This window comes from Rhinatrema bivittatum, chromosome 18 (genome assembly GCF_901001135.1).
Source record: "Rhinatrema bivittatum chromosome 18, aRhiBiv1.1, whole genome shotgun sequence".
NCBI classification, from domain to species: Eukaryota; Metazoa; Chordata; class Amphibia; order Gymnophiona; family Rhinatrematidae; genus Rhinatrema; species Rhinatrema bivittatum.
In genome coordinates this window covers 28,704,526-28,727,674 of record NC_042632.1, presented here as the reverse complement: position 1 = coordinate 28,727,674, position 23,149 = coordinate 28,704,526, and the positions used below count along the sequence as shown (strand labels likewise).

The 23,149-nt window shown below is 40.0% G+C and overlaps 1 protein-coding gene across 1 annotated transcript in view; it reads right to left on the bottom strand.

The window, feature by feature from the left end:
• The window catches only part of LOC115079713 (protocadherin alpha-5-like), a 120,231-nt gene that overhangs the window by 37,498 nt on the left and 59,584 nt on the right, over nt 1–23,149 (bottom strand). The window contains exon 2 of the mRNA XM_029583460.1: nt 8,204–8,262. Within this exon, the coding sequence (XP_029439320.1) occupies nt 8,204–8,262 (59 nt within the window). The remainder of the gene's footprint in view (nt 1–8,203; nt 8,263–23,149) is intronic.

Genomic DNA, 23,149 nt, shown 5'->3' with positions numbered 1-23,149 from the left:
GTTCCCCTAGCCTCATTGCCCATTACAGCTGGGAGGACAGGAGTTTAGGACCAGAGATGTAGGGATGTCAACTCAATTGGAAACCACCACTTTATCCCCAGGATGGATCAACAGCTTTTACTATCACCAGGCTAGAAGAACAAGTCAGAGCCCCTCCAGAAACAAACAGTAATGTCGTTAATCAAATGGAAGAGCCTGATTTTAAATTATTTGCCACACGCTATTTTGTGATGCTGTTTTCATGAGAATGGAAGCAGAAAAATAAATTTTAAATATTATAGAACAGCAAATAATCTTCTTCTAGTGAATTTTCCTGCACTGTTCAACTATCAATGAGCTCATTTCTTTGAAATTTACTTACAGAAAATACTTCAGATAACAGATTTCTCTTTGCCCTCTCAGAAAAATCTATTACCTACTGGGAAATGTTTTCTTCACCAAAGAAGACTATTACATAGCCTGTGGCTAAAATCATTAAGGAGGAAAGAAATGTTTATTTTTTGTATTTGTAAAGAGTCCTCACTGAGGGCATTTCACAATAATAGTTTTCAACAGAAGCCAGATGACAGTAATAGAGACAACAAATTGTCACAATGGAAGATGGCTGCCAGCTAGGCAGGAGTTCCTAAGGCAGGGTGTTATACCTTGAGAGCAGACTGGCTTGGGGATGTGCCAGAGGACAGGGAATGCTGGACTCCAGCAGTCTTTTCACAAATAAACTCTATTATCTACAGCAAAAAAACAAACAAACAAACCACATACACACACATTCAAACCATGGCTAATTACTTCAGCAGGCTGGCAAGTAACATTTAAAAATTTACAGCTAGGTGTATCCTGAGCTTTTCTCTTCTCTCTGGGACCACTCTGTTCCCTTTGAGGCCTGTCTACTTAACGTCCTACCAAGGGAACTGCCCTGGGACCAAAATTCCCTTCTTGTCTCTGGCTTAAGATGAACTTGGAGCCAGTCCCTTAAGGGAATTTGTAGCTTCTATTCTACCCTCTATCACACACCCTTCCTCCCCCGCCTCAACCTTCTCGGATTGAGAGCCTGCCTGAACCAGGATAATCTCCTGGGAAAGAAAGGAAGTCAGTGTTGATATTTCTCTTCCAGGCACAATGTCTTAAGTTGAAGGGTTGGAGGGCCAAGAACCATCTCATGACTCTCCTGTTATGTTTTTTGTTTTGAGCAATCCAGATAAGGGTTGGTGGTCTGTCACCAGGGTGAACTAGCATTCTAGCAAAATAGTAATGGAAGAAAGCCTCCAAGGCACACTTAACCACTAGTTTTCTCTTATCAATAGTGGAGTAATTCTTCTCCCTTGGCATTAACTTTTGGCTAATGAAGACCACTGGGTGTTCCTCACTATCTTTTTCCTGGGCTAGGACTGCTGCTAAGCCTACCACTGCTTAAGTTTGGACTGTGGGCTCATTAACACTGGCTCTGAGCACAAGGCCATTTTTAGGCTCTGGAAGGCCTCTTCTGCTTCTGGGGACCATCTGACCTTTTCTGTGCTTTTCTTCTGAAGTAGCCTGGTGAGAGTTTTGGCTTTCTCCACAAAATTTGGTATGAATTTCCTATAATATCCATGGATGCTTAAAAAGGCTTTCACCTTGCTCTTTGTCTACAGATCTAGCATCCAAATGATGGCTTCTGTTTTCCATGCTTAGAGACGGACTTTCACTTTCCCAAGGAAGTATCCCAGGTACTGTACTTCTTAATCCTCTATCTTGCACTTCTTGGGGTTGGCTGTCAATCCAGTCTCCTAAAGGCTTTTAAGTATTGCCTGTATCTGGTCTAGGTGTGTCCAGATGGGCTACAGCACAATCCTGGTGTGGGCACGATAGACCTAGCACTGGAACTTAGCTGGAGCTCCATGAAGTCCAAATAGCAAGACTGAACTGGAAATGTATTCGCACTCCACCCCACTCTGGCACAGAGAAGACTGTCTTTTGTGGCTGGCATAAGGGGCTCTTGCCAATAAACTTTTGTCAAATCAAGTGTGAGATGAACTGGGCCATCCCCAGATGCTCAATGATGTTGGATAGGCATCTAGCATCAAAGCCTCATTGACTTTCCTGAAGTCTATACAGAATCGGATGCTACCATCTGGTTTAGACACAAGTACAATAGGTGAGGATCAGTCGCTATTGGACTTCTCTATAATGCCGAGTCGGAGCATCTCTTTCACCTCTTCATCTATCACATGACATCTGGCTTTCAAGATCAAATAGATGCTGTCAAACCATGATTCCTGGAGGGGTAATAATATTATGACATGTGAGGTGAGTTTGGCCATGAGTATTGGAAAAGATCTCTTGATTCTGGTTAACTAGCCGGTCTAGGTCCGTCTTCTGTTTTGCAGAGAACTGGTCCCCGAATGGAACTTGCAATGGGCTGGAGATTTGCAGGATATTTGGTCTAAAATCCTCTTCCTGGACCAGGCCACAAGTTGGCACCACCCACTTTTTTAGGAGGTTCACATGGAAAATATGGGCTATCTTCTCTAGTACCTCATACAGACATGTAACAACTTCCTCAGCATTTATTTGAGGGTTTTGCTAAAGCGTTCCACCATGCCATCAGTTTGTGGATGGTATATTGAGGTTTGCAAGGTCACTTTCAAGAGGGAACAAACTTGTTTCCTCACTTTAGAGACAAAAGGGTTCCCTTAGAAGGTTAATATTTCACTGGGTAATCCAACCCTGGAAAATTCCTCCATTAATACTGTGGCTACCATCTGAGTGTTCATATTCCGCAAAGATACAGCTTTCAAATAACTGGTTGCATAGTCAAGGATTACTACAATATATTTTTTCCCTCAACTGAACCTTTCTAGGGAACCTACTAAATCCATAGCAATCCTCTCAAAGGGGCCTCAATAAAGGACATGGGCATAAGGGGAGCTGCCCATACCACTATGGGTCTTGGGAGCTGACAGGTAGGACAGGACTGTCAATAGTTCTGATCTACTCAGTACATCCTGGGCCAATAGAACTGAGCCATAATCTTCTCTTGAGTTTTCTTTTCCCCTAGGTGGCTCCCTAGGAGGTGATTGTAGGCTAACTGTAATATTTGTTCTTAGTATTGCCAGAATGTTAAGAGTTACTCAAACATCTCACCCTCTAAACTTCCCTTGGCTACTCAGTATACCAGGTCTCCCTTCATTATAAAGAAAGGGGACATTAAGGTTTGCCCCTCCACCCCAGGTACTAATTCTCCAGCTATCATTTTTATGGGCTCTCGGGCAAACCTTAAAGTTTCATCTTGACTTTGGGCCCATCTGAATTTACTGGGAATTTCATCACCATCCCACTGAGGGAAAAACTATGGGATCTTGCTGAGGTTGGGGAATTCTCTAACTCAAACATACTGTCTACAGCAGCCTCTAAGTGTATGGTATAATTACGTTTCTCTAGCCTCTGTTGCCAATGAGGCTTTTGTGTCTTAGGATTTTTAATATGCAAGTTTAGATCTTCAAAAGGAAAGACCTCTGAGAATGAGGCCTCATCTTTGTCGGAGTTAGCTAGGTCAGCCCTCAGCTGGCTCTAGAAAGTCCCAGAGTCTGGAAAGACCCATTTCAGTACTATGGGATATGGAATCCAAGGGAGTACTCCTACTTCTACTTTAGCTTGCCCAACTGGGGTCTTTAATGAGATCTGGCTGGTTGGATACTACCTCAAGTCTTTGTGAATATAGGTAAGAGTCACAGTTTTCACCCTTTTAACCAGTTCTCTTCGAATAAGAATTTTTACACTCCCTAAATCCACTAAGGCCTGGGTAGGGAAACCATCTATTTCAACTGGAGCCATGAAGCTTTTTTTTTCTTCTTATCTTTAATGATTTATTGTAACCGAATCTTTGATGACACCTGTTAGAATGTACGATAGTACACTTTCCCTACATTAATTTATGTGCCATCATGTATACCGTTGCGATGGTCGACTACTTAGTGACGATATAGAAAAGATTTTAAATAAATAAAATAAATAAATAAACCCGAGTGGGGAATATCCACAAAAGTGCAGAAGTGGGAGGTCATCAGGTTCATACCCATAGGTTCATCAGCCCAGTGGTTACAGTCATGGGCAAAGTGACCTCTCCCCACAATTGAGGCAAGAGGATTGGTCTGAGTCTTGTGACCAGGGTAAAGATTTGGCTTTGTGGCAGAACTCAGAGTTTTGCTCTCAGAGAGTGGCGTCCAATCCAAGTAAATCACATCAAGTGTTCCTCCTTGATCCAATTTTCTAGTCACTCAATCAAAAAAATAAATCAGATTTGCCTGATAAGACCTTCCCCTGGTTAATCCATGCTGCCTCAGGTCTAGCAACCCACAGATTTGTAGATAGTTCACTGTCCTCTCCTTCAACAAAATCTACATTAATGTTCCCACCACCAAAGTAAGGCTAACTGGCTTGTAGTTTCCAGTCTCCTCTCTGCTATTGCCCTTGTGAAGCGGTATCACAACCAATCTTCTCCAGACTTGTGGCACCACTCTAGTTTCTAGGGATCTATTGAACAGGTCTTTCAGCAGACCCATCAGCACATCACTTAGCTTTCTTAGAATTCTGGGATGTGCTCCATCCAGCTCCATTTCCTTGTCCACTTTCAGATTTCCCAGCTCTTCCCATAAATTCTCTTCTATAAATAGAACTGCATCTACCCCACTCCCATCCATGCTCTTGTCAACCAGCAATGATCCTTCTCCAGGGTCTTATTGAAGTATTTATTTATTATTTCTGCTATTTCTTCATCTTCCTCCAAAAATTGCTTCTTGCCTCATTTCAATTTAGTATACCACATTGGATTTTCCTCCTATCATTAATATATCTGAAAAATGTTTGTCAACTCGCTTTACTTTTTTGGCAATCCTTTCTTCTGCTTGACCTTTATTCTTCCTGATTTCCTTCATCTCCCTCAGCTTCACTAGATATTTTTCCCTGTGCTCTTCATTTTGGAACCTTGGTACTTCTTGAATGTTCTTTTTTCATTCATTTTTTTAGCCAATACCTTTGAGAACCAGATCAGTTTCTTTTTCCTCTTACATAGTGAGTTGTTGCCTTTGTAATAGCTCCTTTTAATATGGTCCACTGACGTTCCATTTCACCCATCTTCTCCCAGGTTTCTAGCTCCTATTCAAGGTACTTCCCTATTTTTACTAAATTCTGTACTTTTGAAATTCAAAACTTGGATCTTTGTATGACTTCTCTCTATCCTGATTGTGATATCAAACTATGCTGTCTGATGATCAATAGTGTTCAAATGGGCACCTATTAAGATATTAGAGACATTATCCCCACTTGTGAGCACTAGTTCAAATATCACTTCCTCCCATCATTTCTTTGAACAGAGCCCTTTGAAGGGCATTCCACTATCTCTCAACTTCTTGCAGATTCTTCAATAGGGATACTCCAATCCACATCCGGCATATTGAAATATCCAATAAGCAGCACTTCTCCTTTCTTTCCCACCTTTTGGATGTCTTCGACTAGATCTCTGGCCAGTTACTCAGTTTTAGTCAGAGGCCTGTAGCTTACACCAGTGTAAATGAAAGAAACTAGAGATGTGAATCATTTTTCTGATGGATGAAAATATCGTATGATATTTTTTAATCCATCAAGTATCAGGGGGTCCCCGAAAGCGATAGGAAAACCCCACAAAATTTTCATGTGGTTTTCTTATCGTTTTGGGGGGGGGGGAAGAAAGGGCACACAGGAAAAAAAACCCCAAACCCACCCTGACCCTTTAAATCTAATTATTTAGAATCCCCCCAAAACTTTCCTAAGTACCTGGTGGTCCAGCGGGGGTCCCGGGAACAATCTCCCGCTCTTGGGCCATCGGCTGCGACTAATCAAAATGGCGTCAATGGCCCTTTGCCCTTACCATGTGATAGGGGCTATCGGTGCCATTGGCCAGCCCCTATCACATGGTAGGAGCAATGGATGGCCCGCGCCACCAGGTACTTTAGAAACGTTTTTGGGGGGGTTGGGAGAGGGGATTCTAAATAATTAGATTTAAAGGTTCGCGGTGGGGGGTTTTCGGCTAGGGACAGCCAGAAAAAAAAGTGGTCAGAACCGCGGGAAACGAAAATTTCCTGCGGTTCTATGAACACGATACTGGAAACAATTCCGGAACCGATTCACATCTCTAGAAGAAACATTTTTTTTGTTTAGGACAACCCACAATGCTTCTTCCCTTCCTGACGTCCCTTTCATTTTAGTTGCTTGAATATTGTTTTTCACATAAAGAGTACTCCTCCCCCTTTTCTGTTCTCTTTTCTTGTTTTCCTTAGACTATCAATTAGTGCCAAACTATGATGGTGATTGCAATACTGTGAATATCTGACAACTGGAAACTGATCTGAGACCACTAACTCCTCTCAAAAGAGCCACTGAATGCACTTTGACATTAATAACTTTTGGTCACTACCAACTTGAGAAAGTTCTAAACTGGTAGTTCCATCTATCTACCTAGAGATGGAAAACCATGTAACCCAGTGCCAACCCCCTGAGCCATCCAGTCCTCCATTTGGAAATATTTTTAGTAGCCATAGAGGTCCAATTGCACTTCTGTAACCACATGATCAAAACAGAATTCAAATGACTATGATAGTTACCCTACATAACTCATATTTCACAGACTCATTTCTATGACACTAAAAAAGGTATTGCCCCCTATTTTGTTAATGCATTTTTGTATGATGACAATTCATTTGTACACTGGTCCCAAAATCTGCATCTCTGCAATCCTTAATTGTGTGCCAATATTCACAAGTGGAGGAAATGCAAAACCTCAATACACTGACCATTAAAGAGGCACATCATATTCAATATCCAATTTTCTACTTTACTTTTTTATTCCTCCATTCATTATCTCAATATAGTTCTAATATTCATTTGCATCTTGCTTATGTAAGTTTAAAATGAAATACCTAAAAGGACAATAGCAGCAGCTGAAAGATCCCACAACATCATCTGTGCAATGACTGCCTTGATCAGCTTGACTTCCTTCCCATCAGGCCTATTTGCTAAGGTGTGTTAATCTACTAATATGTATTTAATGCTAAATTTACTGCTTAATGTATGCTTAAATGTGCTTTAATAAATAAGTTCCTCTATATCCCGGTATACATAAAATTCTGAGGTAAAATGATAATGTATTGAATTCTACAAAATGCTCTTAAGTGTTTATATTTTCTTAGTGAATGGCATTTGGATAATCAATTCAATGGGAATACATAAAGGGCACAAAATTGCTCCAGTATTGGCATCATGGAGCATTCTAGTGTGTGGTGTCCCCAAACCCCTAATAACTAGAAAATAAAATCATCCTTGTAGATATTGGTTTCATGTTTTCAAAGTAATAGCATTGGGGTAGGCAACTCCGGTCCTTGAGTGCAATCAGGACTGGTTTTCAGGATATCCACAATGAATATGCATGAGATAGATTTGAATATAGTTGAGGCAAATAGATTTGCATATAGTTGATGCAAATTTATCTCATGCATATTCATTGTGGATATCCTGAAAACCAGGCCTGTTTGAGACACCTCTGTAATACATTATCATAACTCACATGTGCTCTACAGTTTATCACAGCTTCAAATTCCCAAATTGTCATTTGAGGACAGAGAAAGCATCTACAAATGATCTGAATGAACTGTGTGTCTACAAATGGTCAATTGAACCATAAAAGGAACAATTTTGTAATAGCCTGCATACATTTTAAATCATTTACATGCATATCTTACACTGATTTTCAAAGGGAGATTATGTTCATACTTTCCTTATGAAAATTATTCCACTAAAAATGCTCACACAGATTTACACCTGCTAATATGTGTGCACAGCTTTCTTGGGAAAATTTGCATGCAAATCCTCCCCAACTCCACAGCTCTGCTCACTATGGGTAAACTTACATGCAAACAGGCTACTCACTTGTAAGTTTACCTGCATATTGGATGGGGGAATTTTGAAAAATGCTATTTTCATGCATAAAACTGTTTAATCCATAAAAATCACTTTGAAAATGATCCTCTTTGAGAGCAAAATGGATGCAAAGCTGGTATTCACAGTACTTTGGACTGTGTCCTTCATCCACATTGCAGAGGTCTCGTGGTCCATATCACTACATGTGCTGGTCAAGGAACTAAGCTGCACATGTAACAAGGGTAAAATGCTCTCAGCTTCTCAGTCTACATACCTTTGCATTCCAGCTCTTAGAGATGCAGAATAACGCCAGTCTGGATTAGGCTGTTTTGGCTGCAAGAACAAATGAAAACAAACAGCTATTTGGTTTTGTATTAGAAAGTAGTTTTCTTAAACTCTGCAATCACACTTATTAGGCTCCTCTAGAATTTCTAAATGATTTAGCATGCACTGTCAAAGAAATCAACAGATATTTGGTTTGCTTATTCATCTGCAGCTGCTAGTAATTTTCTGCAGATTATAGGGCAGTTTCATTTGGAAATGTGCTTGCCACAGCAGAGAACAACTGAAAGGTGAACATGAAAGTTAATGGTTGTGTACATTATTCATGTTATAAAGATTCAGACTGTACGATAATTGAGTTCAGTTCCCAATACCATGGAAACCACCCTTGTAAAAAAAGAGAAAAAAAAAGTATAACTGGAAAGAAACTTGCTGTCTACTAAACGAAAACAGTTTGCTTAATATTATTCCTCCATTATAACCTTTTGTATGGGATATCTCAATTTAAAAAGAGTTGCAGAATGCAGTATTATGACGTTTAGAGTGGAGTGACTCCACCTACAGGCAATGATGCAATGTTTTATTTTGTTAGCAGATGACCATTGGACTGTATTAAATGGGCAGATTGCTGTTGCAGGTTTCCACAACCATGACAGGTGCAACTCACCTCCTCTTCACAGCCTGTTTATTGCCCCCTTTTCCCACTTGACCTGTGAAATAATTCTATTTTACACCACTATTTGAGAAAGAAAATCCTTATTGAATGTATATGACCACAGCATAGATCAACTGCATACAACAATTCAATCACTAAAAACAAAGGCATCAACTTAACTTCCCAATTAATTATGGGTTAACCACGCCCTTGTCTGTGAATTGAAAGTCAGCAGGAACTGGGTGTGCAAACACTTGCAGGCCGAGCGCACCATTTAGCATGCGATTGGCCGCACGTTTTTGATGCGCGTCATTACCCCATATACTGTAAGGGGTTTAGCGCATCAAAAATGCGCTGCCAACCCCCCCAAAAAAAATTAATAACGCTCATCACATGCAAATGCACGTTGATGAGGCTATAAGTTCACGCCCTGGGATATTGAAAGTAAAATGTGCATCCAAGTCGCAAATTTTACGCTCAGAAAAGTGTACAGAAAAGGAGAAAATACAGCTTTTCTGTACACCCTTCAACTTAATATCTTAGCGATATTAAATCAGAGGAACCCAAAAAAAAAAAATTGTTTAAATCTGCCTGCCGGTCAGCAGGTTAAAAAAATGGCCGCTCAATTTTACCAGCGTCCGTTTTCCTAACCCGTGGCTGTCAGCGGGTTCAGAAACCGGTAAAATTGAGTGTTGTTGGAACCCACTGACAGCCACCTCTACACTAATAAGGAGGCACTAGGGATACGCTATTGTCCCTAGCGCCTCCTTATTAGTGTGACCTCTCATTTAAATAAAGAATCACACACCCAGGAGAGGTGGCTGGGTGCTTGTTGGGAGAGCAGGCGCTCAACACAGAGCACCCGCTCTCCCACGATTCTTACTGCATCGGCCTGTTAGTAAGCATGGGATTGCCACAGGGTTGTCTGTACAAGCCAAACCCCTGGGACACAGGGCTATCAAAGTCTTGCCTCTAAAGTTATCCTGCAATCTGATCCTTGATTGCTATAAGACATTCTCTACCATGTGACAACATCCTGGCCTGTAAAAGAGAGGGAGTCATTTATGACTATGCAACACAATTAGGGTGGGGAGCTGGCTAGTCCTGACCATCAAAATTGAAGACTTGACAGGCAACTCATTTTAGCTCACACCCATTCAAGCAATGTAGGAGTCAGGAAGACCAGTTACTTGGTATTCTATGCCCAGCACATTGCTTGCTATGTGAAAGACTAGACTAATGAGTGGACTGGCCCACACTTATATGTGTGGTTTCCAGTGCACCCCCAGCCTCTATCCCTTCCCCAACCCACACCCTTGGGATCTGGAGGTGGAATAGTGTCCTGAATGTGGCCACTCCCCAGCATGCCTCAGGCTCTGGCCACTGTTTTATCACATGGTTTACCTGCCTTGAAATCAGATATATGGTTAGATAAATTTTATGCAAGCTTTTGACTAATTGCTTGATGTTTTGTGTGTTTTACTTTTATTTTTTTTAAATAGCTTGTTTTATGAATAATATGTATGTTTCTTAGAATGGCTAGCACTGCGATTTGTAAGCTATAAGCAATTTTTAAATAAATAGAACTAATGCATAAATATGTATAATTAAACTGTTTTATAAAGTAATGCAATTAAAAAACTATATCTACTGCTTAATAGTTAAAGTGTGTAAATTTAATTACAGGTTCTGTTTTGTCCTAATTAAGTGTGTTTACATCCTTAACATGGTAAGAATCAAACTGAAATTATTGTTATTTTATTTGGTAAGATATTTAGCTCTGAGAACTGCTTTGTCTGCTTATGCTTATAAGTTTCTGCCAAAAAAGCACTTCAAACAGTTTCATTTCCCTGGAGCACAAATCACTGATAGAGCACAATAAGAAAAGGATTTTATACTAACTACAAACAGAACATTTACACTTTACAATGTGCAATAATCTATTAGATTTGGTCAATGAAATCTATATATTGGCACATGTGCACATATGTCAGCTCACGCTCAGATACATGGTCATTTTATAACATATGCATACACGCATGTTATAAACTAGCCTGGCCGTTTGCACATGTGTGCCAATTTTAAGTGGGTGCGTGCATGTGTGTACAAATCCCACTTCTACCGCGTAAATCAGGGAATTTTAAAAGGGGTGCGTGCCAACACCAGTCTCAGTTTTATCAGTTTGTCCCCAGTTTGCACAGTTAAGAGAGAGATCCTCCAACTTCCCCTGGTTTGATAGACTTCAACGCTCCCCAATTAGCCCTTACCCTTAAAACCCCGCAGATCTGCCTAGTTTTCTTTAAATTTTAACTTACATGGCATCCATAGCAAAAGTAGCGTTATGCAGCAGGGGGCCTGAGCGCACACCAGGTCGCATCAGTATTTATGCGCACATCTTAGGTTCATGCCCCAAAATGCCCGTGCGCCACCTAGACCACGCCCCCACCCCTTTCAAGATGTGCCCGCTGCAGGAGATACATATCTCAGCGGCTTTTAAAATCCGCTCAATCCGCACAAGCCCGGCTTCTTCATGCATACCTTAATTAATGCACACATTGGGCTTTTAAAATTCACCTGAAATTGTGCTTAAGCATGATATCTGTCTGCCAGTGACCAGCGCAGTGCACATATGCACACCCCATTGACGTGCGAGCCTGCATGCTTCCAGCAGCCACCCAGGCTGGAAGGAGATTCTACTACTGGCCTCCAGCTGCATGGCCAAGACTGCACAGTTGTGAGCATAACCAGAGAACAGCAGGCCAACTTGGGAGGTAGCAGGACTAGCAAATCAGAGAGAAGGAGACTCCTGGTGAACAGAAGGAAAAGAAAGCAGGGATCGATGAGTGGACCTGCAGGCTATGTTCTACACTGCCTAGAGTGGAGAAGCAGCAGCAGAGAAAGTGGCATGGCCCGAGATGATCAGAGGTGATGGGGGAAAAGTAGGAGAGATTACTGGGGGGGGAGGGGGAGAATATATTCTCAGGTGAATTTCATAGGGTGACTTCTAGGTTTTGATTATAATAATTTGAGAAATTCTAGCATTAAAATTACTATTAAATCTTATGTATATCATTGCTAAGATTATTCAAATTGTTACTGAAGATTTAATGGGCTAAGGAAATTCCCTTAATGACAGAAAATGCTGGATACAGTCCTGACCCGCTGTGCTAGTACTCCTGTTGCTACAGTGAAAATAAACCTCTCTTGAGTGCTTCACCCAGCCAGGGTTTTCACCGTTTCCATTTCCTTATGCAGCCTGGTAGATGGCAGCTTGCCACTTGACTTGTTCTAGCTATTCTGAGGGACCACCGCAGGGCACCGCTGTTGTAATATCCAGCCCCGAATAGCATTTCCTCTGCACGTGTATGGCGCATATCTCATTGAAGACTGCTGGGATGCAGTGCTACTAGTTAAGTTCTTTGGGATTCTGTCCCTCCCGATGTGGCCCTTGTGGTGGAACACCGTCCATGTTGGGGGACCAAAACTTTCCTATGCTGTCACTACGTGGAAATGCTGGAATAAAATTCTGGAACTCTTCAAGTGATATGTCCAATGATTATTTGATTTGATTATTTTTGCAAGGATCCTAGATCTGCTAGAGCTATACTTATCACTACATGGTTCAATAAAATAACCTACATTTTATTGAAGAATGCACAAGCTGGTAGCATAACAGGCCTGTATCTATGCAGAACTGATATCTGACACACAGAACTGTATGAAGGGCAACTGACATCTAATAGTTTGCTGTGATACATCTTTCTCTAAAATTCAGTTACAGCAAATGCCAACTTGATTGTTCAGCATTTCATCAATGTAATGAAATAAGAGAGGGTTAAGGGCATCAAACACATTATATTTTTATATATTTTATAGAAAGACTAGAGAATAGACTTGACAGATTCATTTAAGAAGACACAATGATTGAGAGGTTGTGCGATGAGAAAACACTTAAGCAATGTGAAGAAGTTAAGAACGTTTTCTGGAATACAGAATTTCAGTTCATAGTTTCAAGTGGCATTATCTAAAGCTCCATGAAAGAATGCCAGTCATCTTTGGAAAATGTTATCCTGACCCCACAACATGAAAACATATCCTGTTATGCCACTGAAATCTATGCTATAACATTAAAAGCCTAAGCTCAGTGCATAGCAGCAGACAAAAAAAGCAAATAGGAATGATCTGAAAAGGAATGAAGAATAACAGAAAATATCATATTGCCACTATATCGATCCATGGTGCTACTGCACCTTGGGTATTGTGTGCAGTTTTGGTCACCGCATCTCAGTAAAGACATGGTAGAACTACAAAAGGTGCAGAGAAGGGCAAAAAAAAAAAAAACTATAAATGAGATAGAATGGCTTCCCTATGATGATAAGCTACATAGATTAGAATTCTTCAATTTAAAAAAGAGATAGCTGAGAGGGGCATGATAGAAATGTATACAATACTGAGTGGGCTGCAACATGTAAATAAAGGATGGTTATTCACCCTTTCAAATAATACTAAAACAAGGGGACATGCTATGAAACTGACAACCAGCAGATTTAAAACAAATCGCAGAAAATACTTTTTCACTCGGTGAACTATCAAGCTATGGAATCTGTTGCCGGAGGATGTGATAAAGATATCTAGCACAGGAAGATTTAAAAGAGATTTGGTCAAGTTCCTCTAGGAAAAGCCAATAAAATATTATTACCCAAGGGAGACCAGGGAAAGCCATTGCTATCCTTGGGCGTGAGTTTCAAGAAACAGATCTACTTCTTGGAATCTGCCAGGTACTAATGACTCGGACTGACACTGGATGTTGGGCTTGATGGACCTTGGTCTGACCCAGCATATCATTTCTTATGTTTTTTATGCTTATACACAAAACTCTACCAGATATTCATTGGTTGGCATAGACTTGATAAAGGGTGTATACCTCTTGGAGACTAGTCACAAATGTATTAGAGTCGACTTTCATTTGTACCTTAAATGTATTAAACTAAATTTATATAAAATGAAGATGGTCAACAATATGACAATTCTGGAGAACTTTATTTCTTCACTTGTTGGAAGCATATGTTAAATACTCACACTGAGTTAATTGGGGGGGCTCATGATTTTTATTTTGAAGATTTACACAAATTATATGGTGATTGTTCTTTGTAATTTGTTAAGTTCTCCGTAAACCATTATGATGTACCAATGAATACCGGTATAAAAAAAACCCTTAAATAAATAAATAGATATAAAAGCACAAAAGGAAAAAGGAAAGTCTCCAAAAGAGCTCAGCTTGTAGGGGATAGCCATGATTATAATTTCTTAGCTAATTGATTTTAATATCTTTGCCACAATCAAAATATACACGAAAGAAGCATATGAGCTTCCCTTTTAAGGAAAACATAATAAAGATTTGCATTCTTCATAATATTCACAGTTTAGTAGTTATGGGCTTATATTGGGCTCTCCAAAATTATTTCATATTGTTGACCACCTTATTTTTATATATTGTTGTACACTGGTGGTTCATCTGCTTTTGCATTCATTTTTAGCTACATGCAACCATTTCTCCTTCAAATTGTTCCTACAATTGTTTTAATGTTTCAATGTAAAAAAATGGTACGACTCCCGTCATGCTATTATCCTGTTATAATGTGAACAGATGTGATGTACCCCAACGAATGTCGGTATATAAAAGCAAACAAATAAATAAATAAATAAAATAAATAAATAAATATTGTGCAAAGCATATTGTTTTGGTAAATATTTCTAATCAACTGGTCCATTTTACAAAAATTAAAAGATGACTTCTATGAGATCAGCTATGTTCCATAAATGTAGTTTTTATTCATTAATAATCATAGATAGCACTGAAAGATGTTGTATCTGATGCTCTCATATTCTTCATTCTCCTCCCTTAGATGTTCTTTCATTTTACAAATTACATATATAGTTTAAAGTGTATCCTCATAGGAATGGTAACATTCAAACTGGCATGCAGGCACAGATTGTTACATGTGCATCGGCACACACCCAGGGATGTGGCACTTTATACTTTGCAAGCACATATGCGCACATGTTATAAAATAGCCTGGCCACATGTATATGTATTCCTAATTTTAAGTGTGTGTGCACCTAGATGCATCAATCCCGCTTCTACCACATAAGTTGGTGAATTTTAAAATTCTACGCCATTGCCATTTTCACCAGTTCATCCACCAGTTCACCCAGTTAACAGCTAGGTCCACCAAACCCCCCATTTTGATAGTCTGCACACCTCCCCAGTTACTCCACACCCTTTAAACCCATCAGAAAAGGCTCTCTTTTTATTTTTTAACTTAGATCTCCTCCATAGCAGAAGTAAAGTTACGCGGCAATGGACCTGGGCGCACGCTGGTCCAATAAGTAGATACACGCATATCTCCCAGCCATACTCTGAAATGTCCATGCCCCGGCTCTGGTCCAATAAGTAGATACTGTCGTGGGCTCCTCCAGATATCTCATCAGCTGGGCGTAATTCCTTCTCTCAGATCTCTGCAAACCATCCAGGCACCGTAGCACTGCTGAAACCGCTGGTCTCTGCTGCAATCTCAGACACTCGGGCAACTCTTCAAAACAGTTATTGGCAAACCTTTTGAGCCGGGTTCCAATATTGGCTCTGGCTAGTCCCCCTAGCCAGGCCCTTTTCCAAAGCTCCAACAGGTAGGGAAACTAGCAGTTCTTCCCCCTCCCCCTCCGAGCAAGGATTCAAACAAAAAAAACATAGAACAGTTTATTATAAATCCAGTCTATTCCCCCTTTCTTAGGGTTGTGCAGAAATTGTACTTCTAATACCTCTTCACTGAAAACACCAAATGTCTGCGGTCAGGCTTCCATCCTAGCCATGACAGCCCTGTTTGGGGATCCAGCACAGCTCACCCCTTCTCCCCTATAGTTGTGCTTTCAGCAATGCCTCACCTCTACCACCCAAGACAATCAGCATTGTCCTTAGTTAAGGCCTGTTGGGAAACCAGGTGAGACAAGCACTGCTTCCCTGCAGGTTTTTAGTCTTTTCTCAGTTCAGCTTTACAATTCTTCCCCACTTACTCTATCTCCATGCCGGACACAGATGAATCCTCTGTGGGTATCTCCCAGTCCATCTCCTCCTCCTCCGAGAAACTGCTCTCTTCCTTTTCCTCCTCACTCAGGGACACACCCTCTCCTTCCCACAGCATGGACTCAGCTGAATCTAATTCCCCCAGATCACCTTCAGCAGCCACTTCAGCCTCCTTCTGGTCACAAGCCTTCCACTGCTGCTCTGGAACTCTGGGTATTGTAGTCCTTACAGGTTGTCTCAACGCCCCCTGCTGTTTCCCCTTGGGATAGTTTGACAACTGTTTAGTTTGGACTCGCTTACTGTCCCTCCGGGATAGGAGTCTGTTGCTCTTCTCCTTACAATACACGCATATCTCCCTGCCACATGAAGGTTCACAGTGAAGCCACATGAAGGTTCACAGTGCCAGATCCTAGCTTTGGGATTATATACACATCATTGCCAAACATTTTAGGAAATTATGCAATTTTCTGACATTTCACATCTTTGTTATATTTTTTCCCCTGAAATGATTTTCCTTTCTTTTGCTTTTTCCATCAATTTTTCTAGCTTTAGCAGGTTAATTATACAATAAGTTGATTTGAGCACTCTCTCAAGTATCTCTTTTCCCCCAAAGACAACTAGGTAGACTCAGACAGGAAGCAGGATTTCCTGATGTGCTCTCTCTGAGATGAATTTTAAAATCCTGGTACATGCCAAAATTGGGAGATACATGCACAAGTTGGGCTTGTATGTGCCTACCATATTTTAAAAGCTGATCAGATGTGCCTGTATCTCCCACCGTGTGCACATCTCAAAAGTTTCTAAAAGAGCCGGGGCATGGACTTTGCGTGGCATGGACAGAAAATGTCCATGCCACGCAAAGTCCATGTCCCAATTTTGGCATGTACCAGGATTTTAAAATTCATCTCAGAGAGAGCACATCAGGAAATCCTGCTTCCTGTCTGAGTCTACCTAGTTGTCTTTGGGGGAAAAGAGATACTTGAGAGAGTGCTCAAATCAACTTATTGTATAATTAACCTGCTAAAGCTAGAAAAATTGATGGAAAAAGCAAAAGAAAGGAAAATCATTTCAGGGGAAAAAATATAACAAAGATGTGAAATGTCAGAAAATTGCATAATTTCCTAAAATGTTTGGCAATGATGTGCATATAATCCCAAAGCTAAGATCTGGTACTGTGAACCTTCATTTACAACTATACAAGGATTTTTTTTCTCCCTATTTTATAACACTGCCCAAATTATTTTTGGTCTGGTCATTGCAGCAAGGGCCATGCACAGGGCTCCTTCCTGAAACACCATTGAATTCATGTCCATGTGCTGTGAATGCTGATTCTGTAGCATCCCCAGAGAACAAAAGAATTGACCCAGGTCCTTCTGCATGCAGTGAACAGCACTGCCAATGATTCACTAGGCTAATCCTGCATGACGTTGTTATTTAGAATATTATATATTTCAATTTTCCAAGATCCTGACACTTGGAATAAATAATATTCAGGCCTAGGCAATATAATGTGCTCAGCCAAGCGCATGGCTTTATAGGTGCTTGGACGCACGTTTTGGACACGTGTCCAAAACCCCTCATGCAATAACAACCAGATTTTTAAAAGGCCTGTGTGCGTAAAATCCGGGGTTTCCATGTGAGGCCGGGCCTTGAATGCACCATGCAAATTTTCAAAGAGGCCCAGCCATGCATGTAAAACCCAGTACATGCACAAATGCTGGGCCTCTTTATAGGGGCAGGTTGGGGGGGGGGGGGGGGCGGGCTCTGGGCAGGGAGGGCCAGGACAGCGCCATTGAACACTGTCCCAAAGACTAGCACGCCGGCAGCTGGCTGGCTGGCGTGCACAACTGACTTCAGCTCAGGCCCTATAGTAAAGCAGAAAAATAAAGGATAGATAAGTAGAGTTTGGGGGGGGGGGGTGGCGAGGAGAGGGGAAGAGGGAGGGAGTTTAGGTAGGAGGGTAGGAAAGTTCTCTTCCAGTCTGCTCCTTAATTGGAGCAGACTGGGAGGGAACTGTGGAAGGCCCAATTGTGTCCCCAAGCGGAAACTGCAAAAGTCCCTCCCCCTTATGCGCACCACCCGCACATCCACATTCGGATTGTAAAATCTGGCGCGCACATGTGTATGGCCACCCAGTTTTATAACATGCATGTGCCAGCACACGCATATTATAAAATCAGCATGTCCATGTGCATGCGCCAGGAACCATGCGTGCATGGACACACGCATGTATGTTATAATATCTACCGCTAAGAGCACATCCAAAACATGTCCAAAACAGCATAAAGCTAATAGCATTCAGCACTGTAAATTCATGGTGATAAGGCAATTAGCTATTACCCCCGATACAAAAAAAAAAAGTGCGCCCAACGCGCACATTTTTACTCTCAGAAATAATGCCTACCCTGGATCAGGTATTAATCCTTGAGGAGCCCCAAAAGTTTACAGAAAAGCAGAAAAAAACTGCTTTTCTGTAGCTTCTCCAACTTAATATTGTGGCGATACTAAATCGGAGGAACTGGAAAAAGGAGAACTGAAAATAATTTTTAAAAAATCGTGTCGCTGACAGTCAGGTTAGGAAAACAGATGCTCAATTTTACGAGAGCGTCTGTTTTCTTAACCTGCTGATAGCCACCTCTCCTAGATGCCTGATGCCGAGGAGGCTATAAGGACACATTTTCCCTAGTGCCTGGTTTTTACCACGACAGCCCATTTAAATATTAAATTGGGTGCCCAGGAGAGGTGGATCAGTGTACATTAAGAGAGGAGGAGTTCAATCATGAACACCTGTTTAACGTGTGCCAATACTGCATTGGCCTGAATGTAAATAAGATTGTATCCTCCAAAGTAAGAGAGGATGATAGCTTTCTTTATTGATCATTGAATCATGCAGCATCTCCAAAATAAAAGAAGAACAAGAGGCAATGAATGACCATCTTCTTCAACAGAGCATTGATCTGTGGTACAAGGGATTTAGCATGTTAACTTAAGCGAGCAGCAGACTGAGAGTTTATCAACTGAGGATATTCAGTTCTCTAGTGATTTTGGCTTAAACTTTAAGAGATCAATATTCAGTATGCCAGCAAGCAGACAAGTTATCTGGTCAGTCAGATAACTTGTCCCTGATGTTCAGTGGGATAAATATACCACTGAATATTCCCAATTAAAATTATCCCGCTTTTGGCATCTAGATAACTTTGAACCTAATCAGATATCTTTTGAATATCACCAGTTAGGTTTAAAGTTATCCAGTATTATGTGGCCAGATAATTTTAGCCTTAACTAGTTCCATTCAAGATAGTTAACCCATTCTGGATGCATAAGCTCAGCATCAAAGTTTATGCTTCCATTGTATCTCCCACATCAATGCTAGAAGCTCTGGGTTTGGGTCTCAGTAGGCTGCTATCATGATCCAGGCTAAAGAAGAAATTTAAAGGTATCAGGAGAGTGGGAGAGTTAGGGTTGGGTTGGGTTAGGGGCCCAGGAAGGCAATGTTTTATTGAATTTAGACAGGACTGGGGAGTGGGTGGAGGGAAGGGAAGGGAAGGTGTGAAGCAAGCACCATGTACATCAATAAAAAAGTTTTAAGGGGTAGTGTGTGGGGGGGAGGGGAGGCTGTAGGGTCAGCCCTGTATTTTGAGCTTGGAGAGAAGAGGGCCACTAAGCCTGCAGCTCCATTTAAGGAGCTTTATTCTTTTGAATGCAGTCAGGTAAGACTAAATACATTCCAGGTTAAGTTTAGACCTGCTCACAGCTATGTCTAGAGATAACCAAATAACTTAATCGACTCACTCCAAATATCAGAGTGAGCCAGATAAGTTATTTGGATAACTCCTTCCCAGATTGTCCCCAATTCTTATTCAGCTAAACCTCAGCTGGAGAATGACTTATCTGGTTAACTTTTAGCCAGGTAAGCAAGAGAAATATTCAAAACTTGCCATTTGCTAAACAACTTGTGAGTTTTCTGGCTAAATGGCTTTGAATATTGACTCCAACATGAACAGCCATAGAAGAAAAATTATCTTTGCAAATTATGGAGAAAGAAAAAGCCATTTCCCCTAATTCCTGGTGCCGTCTTCAAATAGAAAGCACAAAGGCCGAATATGAAAAGTGCACTGTGAAATTACATATAAAATCACATTTTCTTATACCATGGGACTGCAGCAACTATTGAGATCATACAAGGCAATCCAGCACTCATATACATCCCACAGCTTTTGCTGCTTCATCAGTGAAGTCAAATTTCCAACTACCCACAGCATGGCAACAGGAGATATGATTATATTAAGTTACATAATATTACAGTCACCTTGAATCAAAAGATCATAACAAATTTCCAATTAACCCATGACACTATTATATACTTAAACAATGTACTGTATATATGTGTGTATTTGTGTGTGTGTGTGTGTGTGTGTGTGTGTTAGCAATTACAATGCAGCTGGCATCACTATATTTAAGTGATATTTAAAAAGTCAAAATTGAAACAGCAAGTATTTCTCAATCTGTTGCACTAAGATACCTGCCTAAAGTTGGTTCATTACTGAGGACTGCTGTTCGGGAAGTAGAAAAAAATCACAATAATTTATGGCATTTCATAAAATGACATTTTATAAAATTAAAGAATCATGATAGTGCTTTTTACTCCCTTTTAAATGTAAAAGAAATGAATTTCTTGAGTATTTGAAATTTATAGTATAGTTTAAAAACAAAATTGTCAAACCAAACTATCGGTCATAGCACATTATCTATTAACAAGGGTTTATGCACTGAAATGGTTTGAATTTAGCCATTTGTGGCACAAAAAGGGATTGAATAGTATCTTCCTCAATTTAAGGTTGTCCTAACTAGAGAAAGCTAGTTCAGGTACCAGAAGATATAAAAATCTAGTACAAGAACCAAACTTATTTCATGAGCAAAAACATTTTTTCATACACATTGGCTTGATTAACCTATGCAGATGTATTTCTTCATAATCACCATTTACTTTTACTGCATGCCACTGACAGAATTTCTTCAATGACCACAGGCAGAGATTATGACAGTTTCTACCCTTCTGTGTCCTGAACTTCAGAAACTGAAAAGTTCAGCAGCTATGAGTTGCTCTCTTAAGAGGTTCAGCAACTTTTGATTTGAGTTTTGATACGTCCATATTATTTTTCCATTTTCATTTAACTAACATCTATTCTTACAGTAGGCATGATCTTCCAAGAAGCATCGTGAGCCATATATCTCATCCAGCTTTCTAACATAACATACCAAAGTTTTGAATGTTCACTCAGTTTCAATGAAATATGAATGCTTCTGACCACATTAAAAATGAATTCAGAGCTACTCAAAATTTGGCATGTTATTCCTGAATACAATATTGCATGCCTAAGGAAATGAATCAGCTTACAGAAATTGAGAAAATATCTTAAGAAAAATTCAGCTATAAACTTCTGTAAAGAGTGAATAGAGAATGCTTCATGTGATATTAGTGTTAGATTTTAGTTATATAACAGACATATGTTTACATCACTTACCATTTAAACCATTTCTAAAAACAATTATAAACACTAAAATTACCCAGGTAAAAATATGGCCTTTATAACATCTCATTACAGGGATCCTCTTCAGGCTCATTTCCAAATAAAGTTGAAATAATTAAAAAAGAATGTGTATATTTTATTGTGGATATGCAAAAGTCCATCTACACTATAACAGCACCATATGATACCTTACACTATAAATGCAGTTTTCCCACATACTCATATAGACCCATATAGGTCTTTCATGTTACTAAACAAGTTGGCCATATGCCTGGCTAAATTTCTGTATACAAGTCATTTCCTGTTAAGAGCATGCTAAATTTTACTTATGGATCAAAAGAAAAATACTCTGATGTCCAGACAACTTAGGAACAATTTACTCATTATAAAAATATGTATAGAGGAAGGAAAATTATTTTACCCAAAATGTAAGAATGCAGTCAATAGGCATCTAGATACTTAAAGAAAATTTGATAAAATGTTGATACAAAGGATAGCCACTGCATGGTTTCTCACTGTTGGAAGACATTGAAGAAGTTAATACACTGCTGATTTGAACCACAGGAGTTAAGCAGGTTTCAATGACAAACCAGCAGGTCACTAGTTTTAGCACTGTAAAAAATAATTAGTAGAGTTGGCCAATAGTAGAGAAGCATGTCATTAGACTGCTGTAAAGTTAAAAATGTATATATTTATATACACACATATATACATTTTTTACTTTATATATATATATATATATACATATATACATATACACACACATACACTGAATGCAATATAGATTTATCAGCATTTCAGAATACTTTGACAGCTAATCTCTCTCTCTGCTATGCCCATGCAATTAACAAACTGGATCAGAAAGCTTGAGCAATATTTTCTGTAAAATAAGTTAAAGTAAACTGCTTACTGTTTAAAATATTTTACTCTGCCATGCCTCTGATAACCATAATCTGCAATATATTGACTTCCAACATTATACATTTAAGGAGGTTTTGAAAGATCACATAACATTGTATTAAGCTAGGAAGGTTATGATTGAATAGCACATCCTCACCTCATTAGGAGTAGTTGTCTCACTTTTTAAAATAATGAGATTTTGTGAACTCTGCCCGCTTTGTCCTGTTAGGTGTCTGTCTGCTGTCACCACATGAGGACCAGGTCCAGCAGGACCGCCAGTGTTGTAAAACATGAAAGTGTCACTTCCTGATCCTGCTGTCAAGCAGGCCTTGTAGCAGTACGTTTTAGTAAGGGAGCCGTTCCCTCTCACTTCAATAAAATGCGGTTGTACCTTTAAACCGTGTGGTAATCTAGGTTCAATGTTATTATTGGCCTGTTTATATGTCTCTGGTGAGCATCTCTCTCTGAAGCCGCAGGAGCCTACACAACAGGAGTCACCATACACACTGTACCTGTAGCACTTGATGACTGTGAGAACAATGATAGTCAACAGAAATATGAAAGAAATTGAGCTCAAAGCAATGATTAGGTAAAGAGTTATCTCGGAATAGTTTTTTGTATTTTTAACATGTTTTCTAGAGTCAGGAATGATTCTAGAAACTCTGTCCACAACAGCTACGGTTATAGCTATTGAAGATGAAAGAGGAGGCTGCCCATTGTCTCGCACCAGCACTGTCAAGTTGTAGGTGGTAATACTGTCATCCCCAACTT